General features: G+C 40.8%; 1 protein-coding gene across 1 annotated transcript in view; it reads left to right on the plus strand.

Annotated features, from left to right (window-relative positions):
* MCPH1 (microcephalin 1) overlaps positions 1 to 21,866 on the plus strand; it is a 279,100-nt gene extending 257,234 nt beyond the window's left edge. Inside the window, exons 13-14 of the mRNA XM_066603603.1 lie at positions 10,721 to 10,958; positions 21,162 to 21,866. Coding sequence (XP_066459700.1) covers positions 10,721 to 10,958; positions 21,162 to 21,217 — 294 coding nt within the window. The 3' untranslated portion in view covers positions 21,218 to 21,866. The remainder of the gene's footprint in view (positions 1 to 10,720; positions 10,959 to 21,161) is intronic.
* The last annotated feature ends 314 nt before the right edge of the window (positions 21,867 to 22,180 follow it).

The following is a 22,180-nucleotide window of genomic DNA, read 5'->3' on the forward strand; positions in this document are numbered from 1 at the left end:
TCCCAGGCGAGTCGCTGAATCTCTTCTTTCTGTCTATAGAAATGGACGCGGCATATAACGTCCCTCGGGATGTTTGGGTTCCGTGTTCTCCCGCCCTGCAGGCGGTGGACTCTGTCCATTTCTATAGGCCTATCTTGGGGACGTTGCAGCAGTTTGTTGAAGATGATCGTCACGTACTCGTGTAATGCCTCTGTTGGTACGCTCTCGGGAATGCCTCTTAGCTTTAGATTGTTGCGTCTTCCTCTGTTCTCTATGTCATCAAGATGAAAAGTTAAATCTCTCAGCTGTTTTTGCTGCTTTTCCACCGTGATGCTAAGTTGTTGAAAGTCCACAGAGGATTCGTTCCGAGCCTGTTCCAGGGCGGTGACCCGGTCCGACAAGGTCTGTACGGTCTGATTAACTGCTGAAATGGCCCGTTCGTGCTTCTCTTCTAGGCGTTGGAGGTGTGACTCTAGGTCCGTTTTGGTTGGTAGGGCGCGGACCATGACCCATAGTGCCTGCAGGGTCTGGGTGACATCTAAAGGCGGTTCTGGGCGCTCGCGTTCTGGCGTTCCGCTTTCGCACTGCGAGGTCATTGTGGCCTGGGAGGGGGATCTGTGGTTCAAATCTTCCTTAGGGGGTGCTGCATTGTGGTGTGGGGAAGTTAAGCTCCCGTTGCTTAGGGTGCACCTGGGGCCCGTGGGGGTGCAGTACATTTGCTGCATGGCGTCTTCCTGCCTGCCCTGATCAGCTTCTCCTCCACTGCTGCAGGGCTTGTCTGGGCTCACACCGGGGTTTCTGCTGGCTGTGCTGCCTGTTAGTGCGGGGGGAAGGTCTGGTGCTTCCCCTGGACTCCGCTCCTTGTCCCCTGCACTGACCTTATTAGCGGAGCCTGGGGACTCCTGTGTGCGCTGGCTCCCCGCCTCTCCTCCGCTCCGGAGTGCCTGCTCCACGTGCGCTCCCGGCGCCATGTTTGCTGGGGACTTCTCCGTTCCGGCTCGGGCAGCGGCGCCCGCTCCGTGCAGGTAATGCTTCATCTGGGTCCCGGCGGCTGTCGGAGGTTCTCCCCTCTTCTTCCCTGCTTTTCTAAGCATTTTGCCGAGGTTTGGCTTCTGGTATCCGGCTATCTGTATGGCAGCGGCTGCGGAGCTAAATGCCGTGCGCCCTCACTCTCCCATTGCCTGGCCACGCCCCCCCCAGTAGTAATATTAACCCCACAGTAGCCCCAGTAGTAATATTAACACCACAATGGCACCAGCAACATTAACCACACAATAGCCCCAGTAATATAAGTACTAGTAATACACAATGGTAGTAATATTAACCCCACAGTAGCCCAAGTAGTAATATTAACCCCACAGTGGCCCTCCTCTTCTTGGCGCGGGTACACACTGACAGGAGTGTGTGGGCCTAGAACACTTCCTCTCTTTTCCTCTCCTGCGGATCAAGGAAAAAAGGTAAGGGGAGTAGGATCCCTGGTGCACACACTGACGTCAGAGTGTGCACCCGGGATCAGCGCCGCCAGCAGCGCTGTTGCGTGACTACTGGCCAGGGAGCTGCAGTACCCTGGCTGGTACTTACTATTGCTGTGGGCAGTCGTCGGCACACATGCCAACAGAGAGGGCTCTGCGTGCCCTCCCCAGCATGTGTGCCATAGATTCGCCACCACGACCTAGACCCTCTGTCGGGAGCCCCTGACTATCACTTGTGGAGCCCCAAGGACGCTGCGGAGCACAGTTTGGGAAACGCTGATTTAGAGAATAGTCACTTCCCATCCAAAAAGATAGATATTGGACTGTAAAAAGAATCTCAATGCCGTTTTTTTCATCAACTATAAAAGTATCAGTATATTTTCAAGTGCGCTCACTGTTATAACTTTGCAAAGAAAATTCATTAAAATAATTATTGCATTAATTAGCATTTCTCAATCAAAGCAAAATGCTGCTATACATGGAAACACATTTTCTTAAGTAGATACTACCAACTTTTTTTATTGTCTTTTAATGAATGTGCTTATGTAGACAACTCACTTTGTAGATATGAAATTGGGTACTAAGTAGACACTTTATCGTGCAGACAGGAAATATTTATTGTATTAGAGACACAACACTCTTAATGGTTACTGTTACTTCATGCGATACACATTTGTAATAGTTAGTCTCTAGCTATACAGTAGCTTGATGGTTTCTTTTACACTTCATGCGCAGCTTGCACTTGAACATAGGTTTATAGTGTCTAACTGAGCTTGGAGGGCTGTGCACCACACTACAAATACTCCTGAGGGTCCAGTTAGACCAACAATAGCTGATGGCTCTTATCCAAATCTTAAACTGATACTTTAATCTCATTTATACTTGAGTGAAGAACCAGGGAGGGTTGCTCTCTACCCCTAATTCTTTTTTTTAGTTATAATTGACTTTCTAGCTATGTTGATACATTTTGATAGGTCATAGAGGTTTGGAATACAGCATCTGCATAGAAGAAATTTCTCTATACACTGATGACTTATTATTTTAGGTAAACAATACATAAAACTCTCTAGAGTATATACTTTTAGTGAAAGAAAGGTATGAATATTTCTAGGTCCTAAAGGTCAATTGGAGTATAGGGGTATATGGACTGATTTACAATATTCCTTCACCCAACTGTGATTTATCTCTGGATAAATTGTATTATGTATAGATTCTGGTTTGGCTTTCAATTCCCAGTCATTGTTACACGGCTTGTATAAAGAGTCTAACATTGACTTGCAGAAATACTACCTTCAAATAGGTGGCGCTGCAGAGGTATAGTTCAATCTCCTTTTTTTGATTTATCTCTAGTTACCCCAGGTGGTCCCTCTAGCTATAGTAATTTGTTTTGCTTAATCTTATTTTCTCTTTATCCACAATACAAAAAAGATGACAATTTGGATTGTCCAATATCATGGACAATATCATTCAACATGGCTGATAGAAATACACTTATTGATATGGTTCTCCTTCTGAATGCCTTGTTAAATTCCTTAATATGGATAAGTAATAAGTTATTCAATCACATAGTCTACTCCGCAAACTTATTTGGTTAAGCAAGTTTTCCAGAATAAGTATAAAGTATTTTCACTTAGACCTCTCACAAGGAGGTTTTGGGGCTCCTAAATTTAAACTATTCTTGCCTCCCAATTAAAGCATCTAAAGATTTGGGAAGAAATTAGCTGCAATAAAACTGTACAATGCTTGCATATTGAGGTGCACCGTCTTACTTGCTTTCTAGACTTTGGAATTGGGTCAATTTAAGTAAGGCCTTTACATTAACATTAACCCCTTAACGCCACAGGGTGTAACTCTATGTCCTGATTGTAGAGTACTTAACGCAACAGGACGTACACTTACACCCTATGGATAGCGCAAGAGCAGAAGAGATCACACGCCATCCAGCGGCAGGAGCCGGCTGTTACCGATAGTCGGCCTCCCGCTGCAACAGCAGGGGTGCATAAGGGACAACGACCCTCACTATTAACCCCTTACATGCCGCAATCTATGTAGATCCCGGCATGTAAAGGGCTCACACAGGGAGCGCGCTTCCTCTATGACGTCATCGGACCCCCGTGATATAATCGCGGAGAGCCCTACTGGTTGTCATGGCAACAGGGTTACAGCTACAGGCGTCCTGCTGTGCCATGGACTATTACAAGCGATACTGCAATGCCTTACCATAGTGATCATAGTAGTTATGTATCAAGTTCCCTACAAGGATATAAAAAAAGTTAAAACTAAAGGCAAACTAAACTAAAAACAAAGGCAAAATGCTTATTTTTTTTTCATTTTGTTAACAAACACTAGCTGTTTAATTAAACTGAATGATGGTCGTTCAGGATTTTAAGCTGCATAAAATCCTGAACGACTATCGTTCACTGTAAGTAGCAGTCCTTCGGTACTGAGCGGCTGCTGATTAAATTGAGAGCAACGGGGAGAGAAATCTCTTCCAACTGTACCTGCCCCCTGCTGGCTATGCTGTGAGCGAGCCAGTGATACTCGCTCCTGTGTCACAGCACAGGAGCAAGTGTATGCCGGGACGAGTGTCAGGCATTATTTGCCCGACATTCGTCCAGTGTAAATGAGCCTTCAGACTTCAAATGCATAGCTTTCCATACCTTCAAGTCTGTATATAATAAGTCATTGATCCCTATGCACAGTGACAAATACCTAATTTCATATATTCCTATACACTGCTTATTTTGTGATACCAAGTATAAAACAGCAGATAAAAAAATTGCAGTTTAACCAATAGAAATTAAAATTTGTCCACCAGGGTAAATTAAAGATCTGAAAACATCATGTTAAGCTATATCATCTGGTGTGTGAAGAAGAGATATCTATTCTTGGTTCAGATGATATATGTTCATGCTGTGTGTGAGAACACCACCTGCTGGCGGGAGTTATTCATATTTACATGATTAAAAATGCAAAAAATCTACACAATGCAAGTTCTTGCTCCAATATACCACATAATCTATCCAACCGCAGTGAATTGTGCAGCCGTGCTGGGGGGTTCCTGCTGTCAGGGACAAGCCGGGCACACAGAAGAGAAAGCAAAACCTTTTTTTATACAATTTCTGCCTTCTTGATCTTGTGCCACCAACTGTATAAACAACTTAAAAAACCTAAATACGCCTTCAAAGCGTCTGAAGCCCTCTCCATGACGCACTCCTTTAACTAATGTCATTTATTAAATAAACGATAGACGCTAGCTGACACAAGTATATATTCGATTTTAAAGTTTCTCTCTGATTAAAAAAAGTTTAACCTCTTAATGACAAGGCATATTTTTGCCTTCAGGACTCATGTTTTTTTCAGTTTTTTTGGTCCTTCTAAGAGCCATAACAATTCTTTATCATCCAAGGAGATACCAAAATCTTATCTTTGTTTACTACCTTTGCACAATAAAAACACTTTCATTAAAAAGTCATTTGACTTTGTGCTGCCAAAATCTGAGAGTTTTATTTTTATGTCGATTGAGCTGTGATAAGTTTTTATTGGTACCTGAGCACTGTCATTGGCTGCAGAAGACAGGTTTATGGGTCATCACAGACTGAGTGTAGCCTGTAAAGTGGAAGACCAGAGCTGCCATCTGGAGACATGCAGGACCAGGGAAAAGGTGAGTATCAGCTGATGTTTGGACTTGAACAACCCCTTTAAGCAATTAAAAAAACATTTGGTATATTAATGTCATTTTATCCCGTACCATGAATATTATTTTTTAAAAAGTACTCAATGTCAGAATTGCAGTTTTTGGTTACCCCATCACCACAAAAAAAAAATCAATAAAAAATGATCAAAAAGTTGTACCTCGAAACTGTACTAATAAAAAGTGATGTTGACCCTGCAAAAATAAGCCCTTACACAGCTCAATGAATAGAAAACTAAAAAAGTTTCAAGTCTCAGAATATGCAGACAGAGAGAATTTTTTTCAAAGGTAGTCAAACATAAACTTTAGATTTGGGATTGCCATAATTGTACTGACCTACAAGATAAAGTGAACATGTAATTTTTACCCTATGGTGACGGCCATAAAAAAAAAATAAAAAACACGCAGACACCCCCTACCACCCCACCTCCACCCCCAAAAAAATGGCACAGTTGCAAAGGTTTTTTTTCTTCTCACCCAAATTTCTACATTTTTCAGTACAGTAGATTGTAAATCATGGTGCCATTAGAAAATACAACTAGTCCTTCCAGAAGTAAGCCCTCTTACAACTATGCCAATAGAAAAATGTAAACGATATAGCACTTAGTTTACAAAAAAAAAATGAAAATGAAATATCTCGGGTCTTCAAAGGCTTAACATTTAACAACCCCCCCCCCCCCCCCCAATCTATTCCAATCAGGTAAAGTAACATTGTACCATACTATCTGAATTCCACACCCCTGCATCTTCGGTGGCATAGCCTCCTACCAAGATTTCTTTACATCAACTTTACATCATTTGGTCGATGTTAGAATACAACATATTATGTGACATAGCATACTAATGTTATCAGTCATCACCAATATACTTAATCTGATATTATAATCATAGTAAGACTGGTGATAGACTGCCATAGTTTGGCCTCCATTTTAAGGTCGTAATATGGAAGTGCGCCCTGACATAACTACGTGTCTCCAGGCTTGATGTTTGGGTCAAGAGACTCACGGACGTACAATCTTTCCCTGGTAATAAGCCATACCCTAATTTTTATTTTATTTTTTGGGAGCGTTTGAAATATAAACCCTCCCACGAAAATAAGCCCTAACTACACTACATAAGAAAGAAAATAAAATGCTCCCCTCGCAGGTGGTGGCCCGGTCTCTCTCTGTGCTCTCCAGGCGCGCCAGTAGTCTTGAGTATCGTCCTCAGCGCTGAAAGAGCATTCTCTTCCTGGTAACGTGGGTTGAATACCCTGCCTCTAGCAAGAGAATGCTGTGATTGATTCAGGGCCATAGCCTCAGCCAATCACAGCCGGGACTTGATGAGCCAATCACAGCCATTCAGTGAATGATGACATTGAATGGCTGTGAATGGCTCATCAAGCGCCGGCTATGAATAGTTGAGGCTATGGTCCTGAGTCAACCACAGCATCCTTTTGCTGGATGGGGGTATTCAACCCATGTTCCCAGGAAGAGAATACTTTTTCAGTGCTGAGGACAACAAGGAAGAATGCCGGCGCGCCTGGAGAGCACCAAGAGGGACCAATATGCCGCCTGTGAGGTCAGTATTAAGACACCCCATGAAAATAAGAAACTGCCTCTTTTGGGGCAAAAATTAATAGAAGACAGTGTCTTATTTTCGTAGAAATAGTCTTATATTACGAACACAAAATAGAGGCCAAACACGGCAGTGTGTCACTGTCCTAAGGTTGTGTTTAAACCAGAGCTGACTTTTTGGGGTACATTGTAGTTATATCACTTTGTATAAATGCAGCCTCAGATGTGACATGGATAGCTGCAGACAAACAAAACACTGACTAGATTTGCCTAACGGGAAATATTTTGTTCTCCTTTGCACCTTTTTTCTTTTGGTGACATTGGTATGTGAGATATTTCATGTTTAATTTTCTGACTACTGAACCTTTCTATTGGTTCAGAACAGACTCCATGTTTATGAGACAAGATGAAGTAGTAGTTTATACTGTATATAAAGAGAACTTGTCATTCTGGACTCCTTGTAACTGCTCGGCTGAGCACAGAACGAAGAGTATTCACAGACATGAGAGGTGTAGCACATCTTCTAGATTTGATAAATTACCCTATTAGTACAGTTCACTAAGTTGGCACACAGAGGAAGTCGTATATGGCCAATCCAAACATTATTCATGTTAACCTCACCACACATTCTTAATACTGAAAAATGTTCTTGATCTGAGGTCGGTCATGTTTTTAGAAATAGCTAACAAATGGCTTTCTTCTCTTTTTTCCAAACGGTCCATGATTTATCAGTATAATGTCCCGGCTGTCTTGAAGGATTTATTTTTAACTACTCAGCATTGTCTTTTCTTTTACTTGAGTATTAAACTTATAACTTCAGCCTGCTCTAACATATTTCTTGTGAGACCCAAATATCCCTCTAAAATAATACAAAGAAACCAAAAATTAAAATAAAAATTGACATATGAGGCAGTATGGTAGCTTAGTGTTTTGCACTTCGTTTTTTCAGCACGGAAGTTGTGGGTTCGAGTTCAACCAAGGTCTACATCTACACAGAATTGCCATATTCTCTTCTTGTTTTCATCAGTTTCCTCCAGGTACTACAGTTTCTTTCCACACTCCAAAACCATATGGATTCTAGTTAATTGGCTCCTATGAAATTGGTCGCGGTGTTTGTCAGACACAGGGAATTAATATTGTGAGCCCCACTGGAGACCAGAACTGATGAGTGATGGCAATCTTTGAACTGCAGAATATGTTGGCACTTTATAAACAGCAGGAAAAAGATAGCAGTACAAGTACAATCCTGTACAATCCAAGCTTTGCTGATTAATATGTTTGACAATTTTATGTGAGCTTGGGGAGTGGTTGGACCAGTGCATTTAACTGCTGGAGACTTTGAATACAGGAGGATTTATGCTATATTGAATATAACATCTTACACAGTCTTACCAGAAGTATCAGTAATTCTCTTATATATCAAATTGCAATTAGTGTAGTGCTAAGCTTCTGTGTGTCTTGAGGGGTATTGTCTCTCCTTGAGAAAAGCACCTAGAAGGGGAGTAGAGCACAATACTCCTTCCAATCCATGCCATAGGCCTCTCACTTGCCAAGCCAGAATCCTACTGCACACTTATGAGGGGCAACCCCCCCCCCCCCAAACAGCTTTTTGTCTATGGGTTTTGGCTTGGTTTTCAATTCCCAATTACTGTTAAGCCCTATATAAAGGGTCAGACATTGATTTGCAGGAATGCTGACATTCAATAGGTGGCGCTGCAGAGGTATTGTTCTGTCCTCCTTATTTGCAAGCTTCTGTGCGTAATGATCATCTAGCTATTCCAAGGTTCTCTACACCAGTTTATAGCCTTACCCAACACAGCCAGTTTTCTTCTTATCCCCTTTTTCTTCCAATTTATAAGAGGTGAGGTGAGCAAAAGCAGACACTCCCGGATTGTGTAGTGTTTTTTTGCAGTGTTAACCAAGTAGTGATACTTTTTGTCTTTTAATAGCTTAAACTTTTATGGACACCAATATAACAATTATCTTATTTTTTTTTTTAATATTTATATATTTTCAAGCAGTGAATGGGGAAAAGTGGGGTTTTGGAATTTTTGGACTGGGTGCACACGGGGCAGAATTGCCGCAGAATTTCTGTGCGGAAATTCCTAAGAATTTCCGCTTCTGACGCAAAACCGCTGACAATCGTAGTTTGCTATCGCGTTTGTTGCATATTATGTGCGGTTTTTCTGCGCTGAATTTCCGCAGGTTATGAAGTCCGCAGCGCTACAGTATTTCTACGTTTTTAGTCGCGGTTTTTGCTACTTAGATTGAGGCCTACCGACAAAAAAACGCAGCGAAAACATCCAAAGAATTGACATACTGCGTCTTCAAAAACCGCGACGCAACAACATTTCCGCACTGCAGTAGTGTGGAAAAATTTCGCACTGTGAGAACAGCTTCTTGCCAAAACATATTGACTTTGTCTTCTACTGCAAACGCAGCGGTTTGTCCGTCCTGCGGATCTGCAAAGGCAAAACGCAGCAAATCCGCCGCAATTCCGCCCCATGTGAACCCAGCCTTAATATTTTTAAAAAATGTTATCAGTTCTACAATCCTACACCTGAACGTGCGATTGGTTGTATAATTGATTGCGATACTTCCGTATTTCAATGTATTATGCCTGTCAGTGTTGGCATATTAAGTTCTGATAGACTTCTGTACTTGGCAAACCTGAAGGCCATTATTAGGTCCTGTGCTACCATGACAACTGCACAGCACCCTGCGATGAGGTGACAGAAGGCTAGAATGTCCAAGTTCGGCATGTGTTAGCTCTGTACATATACAGAAGGGGTTGCTTAGACGTTAACAACATATGAATTAACTAAATACTGCTGGATATACCTACCTCACTGCATTCACCTGAAGCAAAACAGACTGCTCTACTGAGATGTATGCGTTCTTCAGGTGGTGGTGCTCTTTTTCAGTCCTCCTTTAGTCATCAGCAAAATGCAACACAATACATTGGAATCCTGTCTACATTACCAACACTTTTCTCTACTTTCAGTCAAGCAATGGATATTTAATCTTATTAAGACTTGAGAAACAAAACTAGAGGATTCATACTTCATAATATAATTATATTTAAAGTAAGCAAAAGACCCTGTTTTACTCTCGAATGAACATCCTTGCAAAATGTCTTTGAGAATATGGCCATGATTTACTATATGGACTGCCAAACTGTTCTTTAGATTCAAACCTCAAAAGTGTATTCATACATTGTATGTGCATTCATAGATTAGCAAGAGGTAGGTGACATAAGGGAGTTTGACTGCAGGATCAGACTACATAAGGTTTGCTTGTAGTCTATAACCATAGAGACACAATTCTGTAGAGGACATTTTCGATGAAGACCATTTCCAAAGTTGCTCCAAAATCTTTTATGTCAATTCATAGGAGCAATAAAATTTGTTACGAAAATATGCATAGCTTTTTATTGGTATGTTTTACACAGATGAGTCTCCATTTTTATTTTGCCATTGGTGGGGGTTTCAGATATGGATAAAAAGTCTGTGTACAGGAAGCATTTACCTCATAGATGGCCAGAGAAAATATTTCCCCTAGGCCACTTTCACATGGGATTTCAACTCATGCAAGTTCTGTCCTGTCCGATAGGGATAGAACGTGCATGGACAATGAGCCTATTTATTTGAATAGGTTCATTCACATGGGCGATTTTTCACTCAGACCAATGGTCCGAGTTCAAGAACTCACTGCAAGTCCCATTTTCGCACAAGTTTCGCATGAGAATGGGACATGTAACATGCGGTGCCTCTCCCAGCACACAGAGAGACTTGCATCACCCATGTAAGTACAACCTCACAGAAGTTACATGGGGAGTAAAAAAGATTTGAAATCCAGGAACCTGAAACGCTACAAGTAATAAAACAATGATAAGAGCGATACAATGTCTGCTGCACATTCCTGCACAGTGCTTTGGAAAGTCATTGTTTCTAACTTACATTCAGAGTTTTGTAAAATCGATATTTTATCACCTAAAGCTATTTGTCTTTCTCTAACAGATCTGTAGACTGCAACGTCACCTATCGGCAGGAGAGTACCACCAGGATTTGTTCTCCAGTGTACCATCCATCTTCATATCTCCAAACACTCAGCCTCCTTATGATAAGCTTTCTGATGTTGTGCAGCTATGTGGCGGTAAGGTGTGCAAGACGCTACGGTCAGCCAAGGTTTGCATCGGCATGTCTGCTGGAAAGAAACCGCCAGACCTGGAATGTGTCTCAGAGAAATGGCTACTAGGTAAGTTGTGATTAGTACATATGTGCTGTTATGCTAATCTACAGGATGGCTGTAATACCCTGCTAGGGTGAACAACCACAAACCCAGCTGAGAAAAGCACATTTATTGATGGAATAACAATCCAAATTGAACCTTTATAAAATGATGTGGCAATACTATCTCAAATCTACATTTTGTACAGGGCATATTACACCAACGCTAGACTTAACAGACTGAAACCACGATTTGTATCCCAGGTGCCAAAAGCTACTTTTTTTTTTACTTATTATAGTCCTGTCCTAAGTTTTAGGTCTACTTGGTGCAGATAATAAAATTCCCAAATTACCTTAAAATCGGTCAGTCACTGAGGACCCTGAACAGATCCCAAAACGTACCCCAGGAACGCTGACAGAATGTTCTTAACTACACCTGTATTCATGTGCCAAAAACTTTGCTAAATTTTGATTGACAGCCAGGATTCCAGTCCTGTATAATTCGATGATTTGTGTCTCCACTTTAAATAATTGGTATTTAAACACAGGAAAGTCATTGCCAGATTTAATAAAATCTAAGATAGATGATGCAGTCTCCACATACCTTGTGTCCCGATACTGTATCCCCAAGTACACTTGTATCTTCCAGTTACGAAATGTCTTATGGTATAGTGCCCAATATTTTCTATCTACTGTTAATTTTCCTTCTTCTTGCTTCCTTCAAACCACTTAACCTCTATGATGCTGTATTACCAGAGACTATATTTATATTCTGTCATTAGATGGTTGTGTACAAGTTATACATACAGTATATGCTAAATTGTTGATTGTGTGAAGTCATATACACTATTATGTTGTACATATGTTGGAAAGTTTAAAAAGGTTTTCCAGTTACCAGACATTTATCCAATAGTTCCAACTACTTAAAAATACCAAAGAGAGCCGTAATTACCCGACCTCTGCTGTGGAGATACAGCAATGTTGCACCACTTCCCTCCCAGAGATTGTTGTGGAAGATGATGTTAGCGGAAGTCACCTGACCACTGCAGCCAATCAGAGGCATCAACATACTCCTGGCATCAGTGCTCAAACCCACAACAACCACCAGAAGGACAGTATTGCTGGATCCTGAGAGAGGATCTTGACGAGTTAAAACAACTCTCTGTGCCACAGTTAGATTGTCTTCAGATAACAGTAGCTTTTTTTAACCCCTCCCCTCTCCAAGGCGTAAGTTTACGTCCTGGTAGTGGGGTACTTCCCGCAAAAGGGCGTAAACTTACGTCCTGGGGATAGCGCAAGATCATAAGCGATCTCGAGGGAGTCGGCTGTCAGTGATAGCCGGCCTCCCGCTGCAACAGCACGGATGTATCGGCGATGGCCCCCCTTGCTGTTAACCCCTTCCCTGCTGCGATCTATGTAGATGGCGGCATGGGAAGGGTTCACAGAGGAGCACGCTCCCTCTGTGACGCTGTCTGGCTCTCGCAATATAATCGCAGACAGCCTGGCTGGTTTGCATGGCAATATGACCCCAGGAACCGGCGTCCTGTATTGCCATTGCATATGATCGCTGTAATAAGGGATAAGGCATGGCAGGAAGGAAGTCCTGCCATGCCTTATCGTAACAATCATCAGTGCTGCAGTGTAAGTCTGTCAGAGGGACACAAAATAAAAATGTAAAACAAAAATGTTTAAAAAAAACTTTTTAGGTGCTTTTTTCATATTAGCATAAAAGTGTAAAAAAATTAAATAAAAAAACCCATATATACATATTTGGTATCGTCGTGTCTGTAACGATGTGTACAATAAGTTGCACGTGCTTTATATCCTGCACTGCAAAAAGCGTTAAAAAAAACTCTAAAAAGCTGAGGCAAAATGCTAATTTTTAGCATTTTGCCTCCCAGAAAAGGCAATACAAGTGATAAAAAAGCCGTATGTACCCCAAAATGGTACCAAAAAAAATTTCAGCTCTTCTCACAGAGCTCTGTACTTAAAAAAAATAAATAAAAAAGTTACAGAACTTTGAACGTAGCGATTTAGAAAAAAAAAAAAGCTTTCCAAAAAAAGGGAAAAACCTAAAAAAAATTTAAGAAATTTGGTATCGTTGTAAAAAATGTATTGTCATTTATGCTGCATAATTAACGCTGTTAAAAATTGATGCGTTTTCTTGCTGTAGTATCAAAAAAAATAATAAAAGTTTTACAATATAGTCTGTGAACATAAAAATGGCACCATCAAAAACTACAGTTCGCCACACAAAAAACAAGCCCTTAAAAAAAGTTATGGCTTTTGAAAAATGGAGATGAAAATCTGCCAAAATCGTTGCTTTCTTAAGCCCAAAATAGGCCATGTCCTTAAGGGGTTAATGCCTTAAAAATAAACTTGACCAGAAAGTCAGCACAAAAGTTTCTTTTTGCTACATCTGTATGTTAGTAGGCCGTTTGTTCACAACATTCTAAAACTCAAAGCAAAGATGAACAACTATTTAGATGGGCTTGGCTCATTCAGCTTACCCTGTTTGCTTGCACTAAAACTATATTTTGAGGAGAGGTGCATGTGTATAAATGTAAAAGACATGGAAGTCACATAAAGTAGCTAAAAAGAACTTTTCTGAAGAAAAATGTTCGAGAATTTGAGAATTGAGATGTAATGACAATCTGGCAGAGACAGACATTGATAAACCTAAAACAGCAGAGTGTCACAACTAGTGGAGAGTGATGATCTCAAGGAGAGAGAAGAAGCATTTGAAGGTCACCTACAACATCAAATACAACAGTGAAGCAGCAGGATTATTGAACTCGCTTTCAGAGGTCATTAGCAAGCTTGGCATTTATGCAGAATTCTGACTAGAGGACAAGAAATCCTTACCCTGTGTATTTTACTCTAAATAAAGAACTAAATGGAATCTGCAAGTAATTACAGTTAGAAGACAAAGTAAGTGAACCCTTTGAAATGACCTGTATTTCTGTATTTATTACTAATAAAATATGATGTGATTGTTATCTAAGACACAATTGTACTGTTCATTTCTTTTGTTCTGCCCATGGAGTAAGCATCCATAGTGCAAGGAGAAAAAGTGAATCCTTGATTTTAATAACCCGTTGATCCCCTTCAGCAGCAATTACCTTCACCAAATATTTTCTGTAGCTGTAAATTAGGTTTCTGCATCTTTGAGGAGAAATTTTAGACCATTCCTTCCTGCAAATATGTTTCAGTTTATGAATAATTCTGATATTGACTTGCTTGCAAAGCCCTCATCAGGTCATGCCACAGCATCTCTAAAGGGTTAAAGGGGTTGTCTCGCGGCAGCAAGTGGGGTTATACACTTCTGTATGGCCATATTAATGCACTTTGTAATATACATCGTGCATTAAATATGAGCCATACAGAAGTTATTCACTTACCTGCTCCGTTGCTAGCGTCCCCGTTGCCATGGTTCCGTCTAACTTCGGTGTCTTCTTGCTTTTTTAGACGCGCTTGCGCAGATGCATCTTCTCCCTTCGGCTGGTCTTGGAACCATCGGCGTTTTGGCTCCGCCCCCTTGTACGCATCATCGCGTAGCTCCGCCCCATGACGTGTGCCGGTTCCAGCCTCCTGTTGTAAAGTAGCAAGGCATCCAGGCCCTGAGGCAGGAAAGTAGCCTCGCACCATGATGCTCTCTCCACCACGTTTCACAGTTAGGTGGTGTTGTGCAGTGTTTTTTTTCCTCTAAACATACAATAGCATCTGTGCTAAAAAGTTCCACTTTTGTCTCATCTGTCCATAGAACATTTTCCCAGAAGCATTGTGGAAAATACAGATGGTCTCAGGCAAACGTGAAATGCGTTACAATGATTTTTTTTTTCCTTTGTTGGGGCCCTCCACGAACACCATTCTTGCTTTAGTAGCTTTCTAATTGTGAACACACAAACAGAGGTTTTGTACAGTTTGTCAATCTATAGATTTTTTTGCTGTTACCCATGAGTACTTTCTCACGTCTTTCAGGATTACCTAATGTGATCTTCAAGTGATTTAATAGAATGCCCACTGTTTGGATGAGTAGGAACAGTGTCCTGAATTTTTTTCAGTTGTAAGTAGTCTTCAATGACGGACTGTACAATCAGGTACACTTAGATCTTTAGCAATATTTTTGTAGCCTATTCCAGCTTCATACGTTTTCTAAAAGTGGTTTGCATCAAGACATGGTTCACACTAACCCATCTTTCTTGAGAAGAACAGATTTGTCAGTAACCAGGTTCTGTGTGCTTTTGTTTAATGGGCAAAGCAGCTGTGAAAACCACACTTCCAATCGCATCTCCTTAATTGAAACACCTTTTGCAAATTATGTCCGGGAGAAAGCATTAACACAGAAGTTCTCTTAAAGGGGGTTTCCATAGAAAATACTACTGATGACCTATCCCCAGGATAGGTCATCAGTAGTTGATTGGCTGGGGTTTGTTGTTCGGGACCCAGACTGAACAGCTGAGCAGGCACATGCGCTCAGCATTGCATATACAAAAGTCGGTGTGGAAGCCTCTGCACCGACCTCTGTGTAGTGGCTGGCACTTGTAACTGCAGACACAGCTCTCTTTGAAATCACTACACAGAGGTTGGTGCGGAGATTTTCGCTCCGACCTCTGTGTATTTGTGGCGTCGACAGCATTCGCCCGCTCAGCTGGTCAGTCGAGGTCCAGAGCGACGGACCCCAGCTGATCAACTATTGATGACCTATCCTGAAGATAAGTCATCAGTAGTATTTTCACTTGAAAACCCCTTTAAATTTTCTCCCTGCACTGTGGATATTTACTCAATGTACTGAATAAATGGCATGAACAAGGCAAGTGTTTGTGTGTTATTAGTTTACTTGGATGTGTTTGTCTGTAATTGGATAACCATCACGTCATGTTATATTAGTAATCGATGAAGAAATCCATGGATGTAATTCCAAAGGATTCACTTACTTTGTCTTGCAACTGTATGTTATACACAAAATGAATTAGAACATAAGCTAAAATATTGGTTACTTTAAAAAGGATTTTCTAATATAAAGATGATAGAGGAAAGATATAAAGGAAAACAGCAATGTCACATTCTTTTGTCTTAAAAGAACTGTTCATCTCCCAGGGGAGCTTTATTTATAGAGATAATAAAGCTAATGAGAAGCAGCAATATGTTGTACAACGTCCAGGAAATCGCTATATATTTATAATTTATGACAATTAAGTTTTATTATATGGCGTGCATGAAATACTATTGCATTCTTCTGCAGTTTATGTTGATTTATGATAGTTATTTTTTGGCCTGCTACACAACCTGCTTTCTTTAATGTGATGTTGCTCAATCCCCAAGTTTCAGTTCTACTGCCTATAGATAATTCAACCTTTCAAAATATTACCTTGCGAAGTTCCTGGCCATCCTCTTGATCCCATGGGGTTTTCTAGCTAAGAGTAGAGTACGGTACTTGTAATCATTTCTCTTTTTTTAAGATCTGTTATGAGTAGAGATGACCATGAACAATACATGGGAAAGAGAGTAACAGTTAAAAAATGAAACCATGTTTTAAGCTATGGAATAAAAGAAAATATTTGATAAAAGGTGATTTTCATTATCATGCTATAGTACTACACAAAGATGAAACTGCTGCCTCTGCATTCCCTATAACTACACTCATAGCACTGCATATAGATAATCTTCAAATTACCAGCAGCTTGGTTCAGCAACTTTTAGTGTACCATTCTCCTGTGTGTTACTAAAGGGATGGTATGGTTTAGGAAAGAAGTTTTAAGTAAATTCTTAGAGAATAGAGGGGAACAGTACATTTTTCAAAAAGCCACTTCATGCATTTCAAAGATTGCCTATTGATTGTAATGGGCATAATGTGTAAAAAGATTCTGTCTTCAGATTGATGCTGCCCAAACCACTGGTAGCATGCACTCGAGACAGAGAAGCCTATTGCCCTCGGAAATGCTTTATTCTGCAGCATTGCAGAATAAATGCACTTTAAAGTTTGACTGTGAGCAGAGCGCCAAGTTATGGGGCATGCTGCTCCAACCTTTCTCTGCCCATTGTATGCAAAGTGACAGCTCTCCCCCTATACACAAACAGGGAGATGAGCTGCCTTGATACAGCAGGTGGTAGAAGCCAGTGCAGCCCACCCCTGTGATTCAGAGCTCATCTTCAAAATGCATCTACTTTGAAATGCTGTAGCATTTCAGAATAAAGCACTCACAGGGGCAATAGGCTTCTCTGTCTCAAGTTTATGCTGCCCTTGGTTTTGGCAGTGTAAATCTGATGACAGAATCCTTTCAATGTCTTATTGTAGTGATGCTACAATCAGAGCTACCAGCTCCAGATGTGGCAAATGTAGCAGCAGGGAATTCTTTTAACTAGCGGGGGTGAAGGAAACCTCTTTCGCATGCGGCAGATGTGTTCTTCATGCCCACGGGGGTCATGGCAGCGGCAGAGAGGTAAGTTTTTTTGTTTGTTTGTTTTTTGCACTAAAATGTTTCTTTTTCAGGAAAGGACTTATATGTAAAGCCCTTCCCTGAAAAAGAATGCAGGGGTGCTGCCAGAGCATTGTTTTTAATGGAGCCGCCGGCTATTTTTCTTTTCATAAACACCTCCTCTCCATCAACATAGTTCAAATTACTCTTTTCTCCTCTTCATCCTCTCCCTTTCCATTTTATCCACACAACCTAAACCCGTCCCTCTACTCTTCATCTACAGAAGCCGGGCCCTTCCATCTATGGAATAGTGTAGACCAAATTACTGGGAATAAGGCGTGACTCTTTGATGAATGTGTACATGCACAAATATTTGTTAGGGCTCGAAACCAAGGGTTCCTGTATTCCAGGTGGAAGCTCTACCTGTTGAGCTATCCAGCCCTCTGGCGAGCTCTCCTGGCGTAGCACCTCCCATCTTCGCATGATTATTGTGCTCTAAGCCCATAGTCAAGCTCTACCACCTGTCTGCTCCTCTGTACTAAAACTGACATTTCTATGTACCGACCTCTGCTTTTCCTGACTATGCTACCTTTGTCCTATGACTATGTACTCCTTTGTACTGCAACTTACATCTCAGTGTACTGCCCTCTGGCTCTGGTTACAATAAGAGGCTCCAAACTTGAACCAGAACTGTGACAATATTGTTGGATACATGTCTTTTGTTTTTATTGAAAATATTAGCTTAAAAAATGTGTTTCAAAGCCACGCAAAGCTTCTTCATCAGTATTGCTGGGGATAGACGCTGTTAGAAGTTGTAGTAGGGGCTGGGTGCATGTGGAGGAATTTCATGCAGTTTTTTGGTCTACACCCTTCCATGCTATAAACGTCCACCTACGGGTTGTATGTTCCCTGGGTTGGCTGCACCCGCCATTTCATGCATATACCACTCAAGCCTTTCTACCATCAAGACATCCAACAGGACAAGGTTAAACCCATTATTACCACAGCTACCTCTATTAGGATAGCTCCACTTCTTTTTCTCTATCTTTCATCAACTTCTCCTTTCCATCTACAGATCCGTCCTTCTCCTCTTCATCCATACAAGTTGAACCCTTCCATTTTTTATTAGGGTATGACTGCTGTCAATTATTAGCAATCACATTGCTCCCTATAAGGGGCTGAAAGGCATCAGCATACATGTGTCTGGACAGCACAATGCATGTGCCCCAAAAGGGGAATACCGCAAGGAGGAGGATATATTTTAATCAGTCTTCAGCCCGATGCTGTAGGCAGCAGTCAATAACTGAGAACTGACATGGTCACATTATCAGTGTTGCTGAAAACATCAGAATGGCACATCTGTCTGACGGAACTTCCATCTATAAGTCTTATAATACATTTAACTCAACAAAAGCAAGTTTTTACTTGGAAAACCTCCACTTACTGCCTGGTTTTCCCATAGATTACAGCTGATTTCCAGTAGTAGGATACCTCATACTCATTTTTTTCCTTTGGAAATCCTTCAAATAAAAAAGAATTGTAAAAAGCTGACATTGTCTTTAATTATCACGAAGGAGGTATAGAACTCAGCTCAAGGGTGAAAGGAGCTTTTTAATAGTAATGTTCATGTACCACACCTTCCCAACATGTAAACGTAGATATGACTGCAATGTGTAAATCTATTTCTACTTCCTCAATCTTGCTCTTGTTACAAGATGAAGATTGAATCATACAGCCAGCACAATCCACACCGCATATGCATGCTGTATGTTCTTGTGTATATGTGTCTTGATTGACAAGCTTCCCAGCAAATTACTACAATCAGGCAGTCTTTATAGGCGGTAACTTCTTATTAGGGAAGTTGATATCCTGCCCTTTGCTGGGGCAGTAAGCATCACCATTTCCAGCTATGACCCACAGCTTCCATCTGACATTGCAGGACTTCCTGATTATGCAGCAACCATATTGGGTGATAAGTATTAGTCCTCCAATGCCATGACGTATGCTGAGCACTTTTTCCATTTTGTGCAATGCAAATGCTTACCATAACAGTATTACAAACTACCATTTGTATTGACACATATACATTGATTATCACATCAGATGCAACTTTGGCTTTAGATTCCCTTTAGCACTTTTTCCGTTATGTGCAATGCTAGCATGTTTCATATTTGTATTGGAGACTATCATATGTATTGACACATTGTAACATATTGAATATGACACCACATGTTACTTTGACTTTATATCTAATCAGCTACTAGGTTGTATTGAGGTATATTCCCCTTTTTCCTTATTAATTTTATGGCTTGCCAACGATATATAGCTTTTTGACGAACCTACTTTACACTCAAAAGAAACACATCTTAAATTGTCTTGTTGAGTGCCATATTATTGTCTTATGTAGAAAGTTTATTTTCTTTATTTGTGTTGTGTGATTTGGTGATACGTTTAGGGCCAATGCCCACGGCCGGATTTCCGCCACGTGTAACGCAGCATAAATCCACGGCGTTACACCGCAGCTATTAGGTTCTATTGAACCTAATAGCTGAATGTTCACACTGCAGAAGTCTACCGCGGACTTCCGCAGTGTGAAATAACCCACAGCATGTCCTATTTGCCGTGGGAATATGTGCGGCTGGCTTCCATTGTAGTCAATGGAAGCCAGCCGTCACGCTATACTTCCGCTGTCAGTACAGCGGAAGTATCGGGTGAATACACGACCCTGCCCATTGACGGCCGCGTCATGCATTGTACTGCGCAACGGCGCGTCAGGTGGGACGTGCACAGCGGATCCGGGAGGTGAGTATGGGGTCCTGGTATTCCACAGGCGGAGTCCGTCACGGCCGTGGGCAGGAGCCCTTGTTTGGTAGTTTGTTGCCTTATGGTTCTTACTAACCCCTTTTTCTCTGCCACAATTGGTAAGGTGTGCTAGTGTCTACTAGGGCCATTTTCTACAATTGTCCTTTGTGCACATTACCTTTTCATAAGGGTGCATTTACATTGGGTGATTTTTCCTGCACGATTTCTAGATGTTGTGAGATGCACAGAAATCACACAGGAAAAGAGCCCATTGATTTTAATGGTTGCATTTACATGTGTCATTTTTTTTTTCTTGCAGCGGTGCGCATGTCCGATTTTTGGGCTATTCCGTTGAAGAATCACCCATTCTTCCATATGGGAGCAGAGAAAAAATGGCATCATGCTCACATGTACATGTGAGTTTCTTAAGAGTGCAATGTGATGTCTTTTTGCTCCCATAAGGAATAACGAATGATTTGCATGTGTGTATTTCATGTACATGAAAATCACAAGTGCAACGATGCGAGTGTAATGCAATTTTCTTGCAAAATGCATCACACTTGCATAAAAATTGCACCCTTCTAGCACTAAAAGTTATGTTTTATTGGTTTTCAATTGTTGACTGGTCTTGTTTTTTGGGGGAATTTAATTGGAAATTAAATGAATTATCTTTCTGAAGAGGAAATCCTGATAATTAGCCATCCTGCCTAGGTTCTGTGTGAATTTGATATAGTCGGGGTTGAACATAATAGGAATGTTTGCTTCGTCTGTGGTTTGATACTTACTGTTAGTTTTTAAGGACGGACAGGAGAATAGAAACACAAGTGTACATGCAGCCTAATGGCCATTATATATAAGTGGGAAAAAGATGGGAGTAAGAAATTACATAGGAATATGTTCATGTTTGGATCCTTGCACGTCGCATTCATGCACAGCATGTGGGTCTGTGTATATGTATATGCAGTTCTCATATTTTTTCAATTAATACTTTTTTCATTTGTGTTTTCTAGATTCCATTACCCAACATAAACTTCTCCCTCTTCAGAAGTACCTTCTAGAACAATGATAATGTCCATGCATAATGTCCGATTCCCCTCTGGAACTGCAGAACACAACTGTGAATAAATGAAATTGCTGCTTGGATAATTGCTAGACATCCTATGAAATGTTTTATGCCTATGGTCTTTTATTGTCTAACATGCCGCAGATTTGGGACAACTTCTCAACTGGATGTGAATTGTTTGAATATTTTCTACCAATAAAATGCATACACAAGGGACACACACGGCAGAAAGTTCCCATATTTTGTATGATAAATTGATGGTTTGTTAATCTACCCATTGGGAATGAAACTATTTATCTAATACTGGTGTACAGTCACTGCTTTTAAGAACAGATCTAAATACGTTTTTTTTTTTTTTGCTGTGGAAATGAATAGCAGAAATTACATAGCAACATTAACATATGAATAGATATGAACAAGTTCACCAGAGACTAATAAAGTGAACGCATCTAACACATAGATATTACTAAATTAGCAGTATAAACTAAGAAAATGTCTTATGCAGGAATTTCCATGTCTGAGAATACTATCCATATGCAGAGCAATGCTTCAGTGAGTGCTATGTGACTGTATCGGAGTGGTTTCCGCTATTGCTAGCCCTTGTAATAAAAGGAATAAAGAAAGAATATTCCTTTTCTTTCCTGTGATACAACATTTCATTGTCTGTATGTGTTATTTCATCAGGAAGTTAAGATAAGCCTAAAGCTGGCCATGCACATTAGAAAGTATGCTCTGTCGGCTTATGATATCATGGCTGTTCATTTCACCGGGAACAGGAAAGTAAGCTATTACCAAACAGCCCTGGCAGCGGCTTATCTTACTGAGGAACAAAGAACCAGGTATGTTGAAAACCAATGTGCTGATCTTTTCACTCCAACATCTGTGGTCATGGGACTTTCAATCTGCCCTGTTACACACAAAATGACTGACTGATCATATAAAAATCAGCTAACGTTGATCTAATGT

This window comes from Eleutherodactylus coqui, chromosome 1 (genome assembly GCF_035609145.1).
Source record: "Eleutherodactylus coqui strain aEleCoq1 chromosome 1, aEleCoq1.hap1, whole genome shotgun sequence".
Lineage (NCBI taxonomy): Eukaryota > Metazoa > Chordata > Amphibia > Anura > Eleutherodactylidae > Eleutherodactylus > Eleutherodactylus coqui.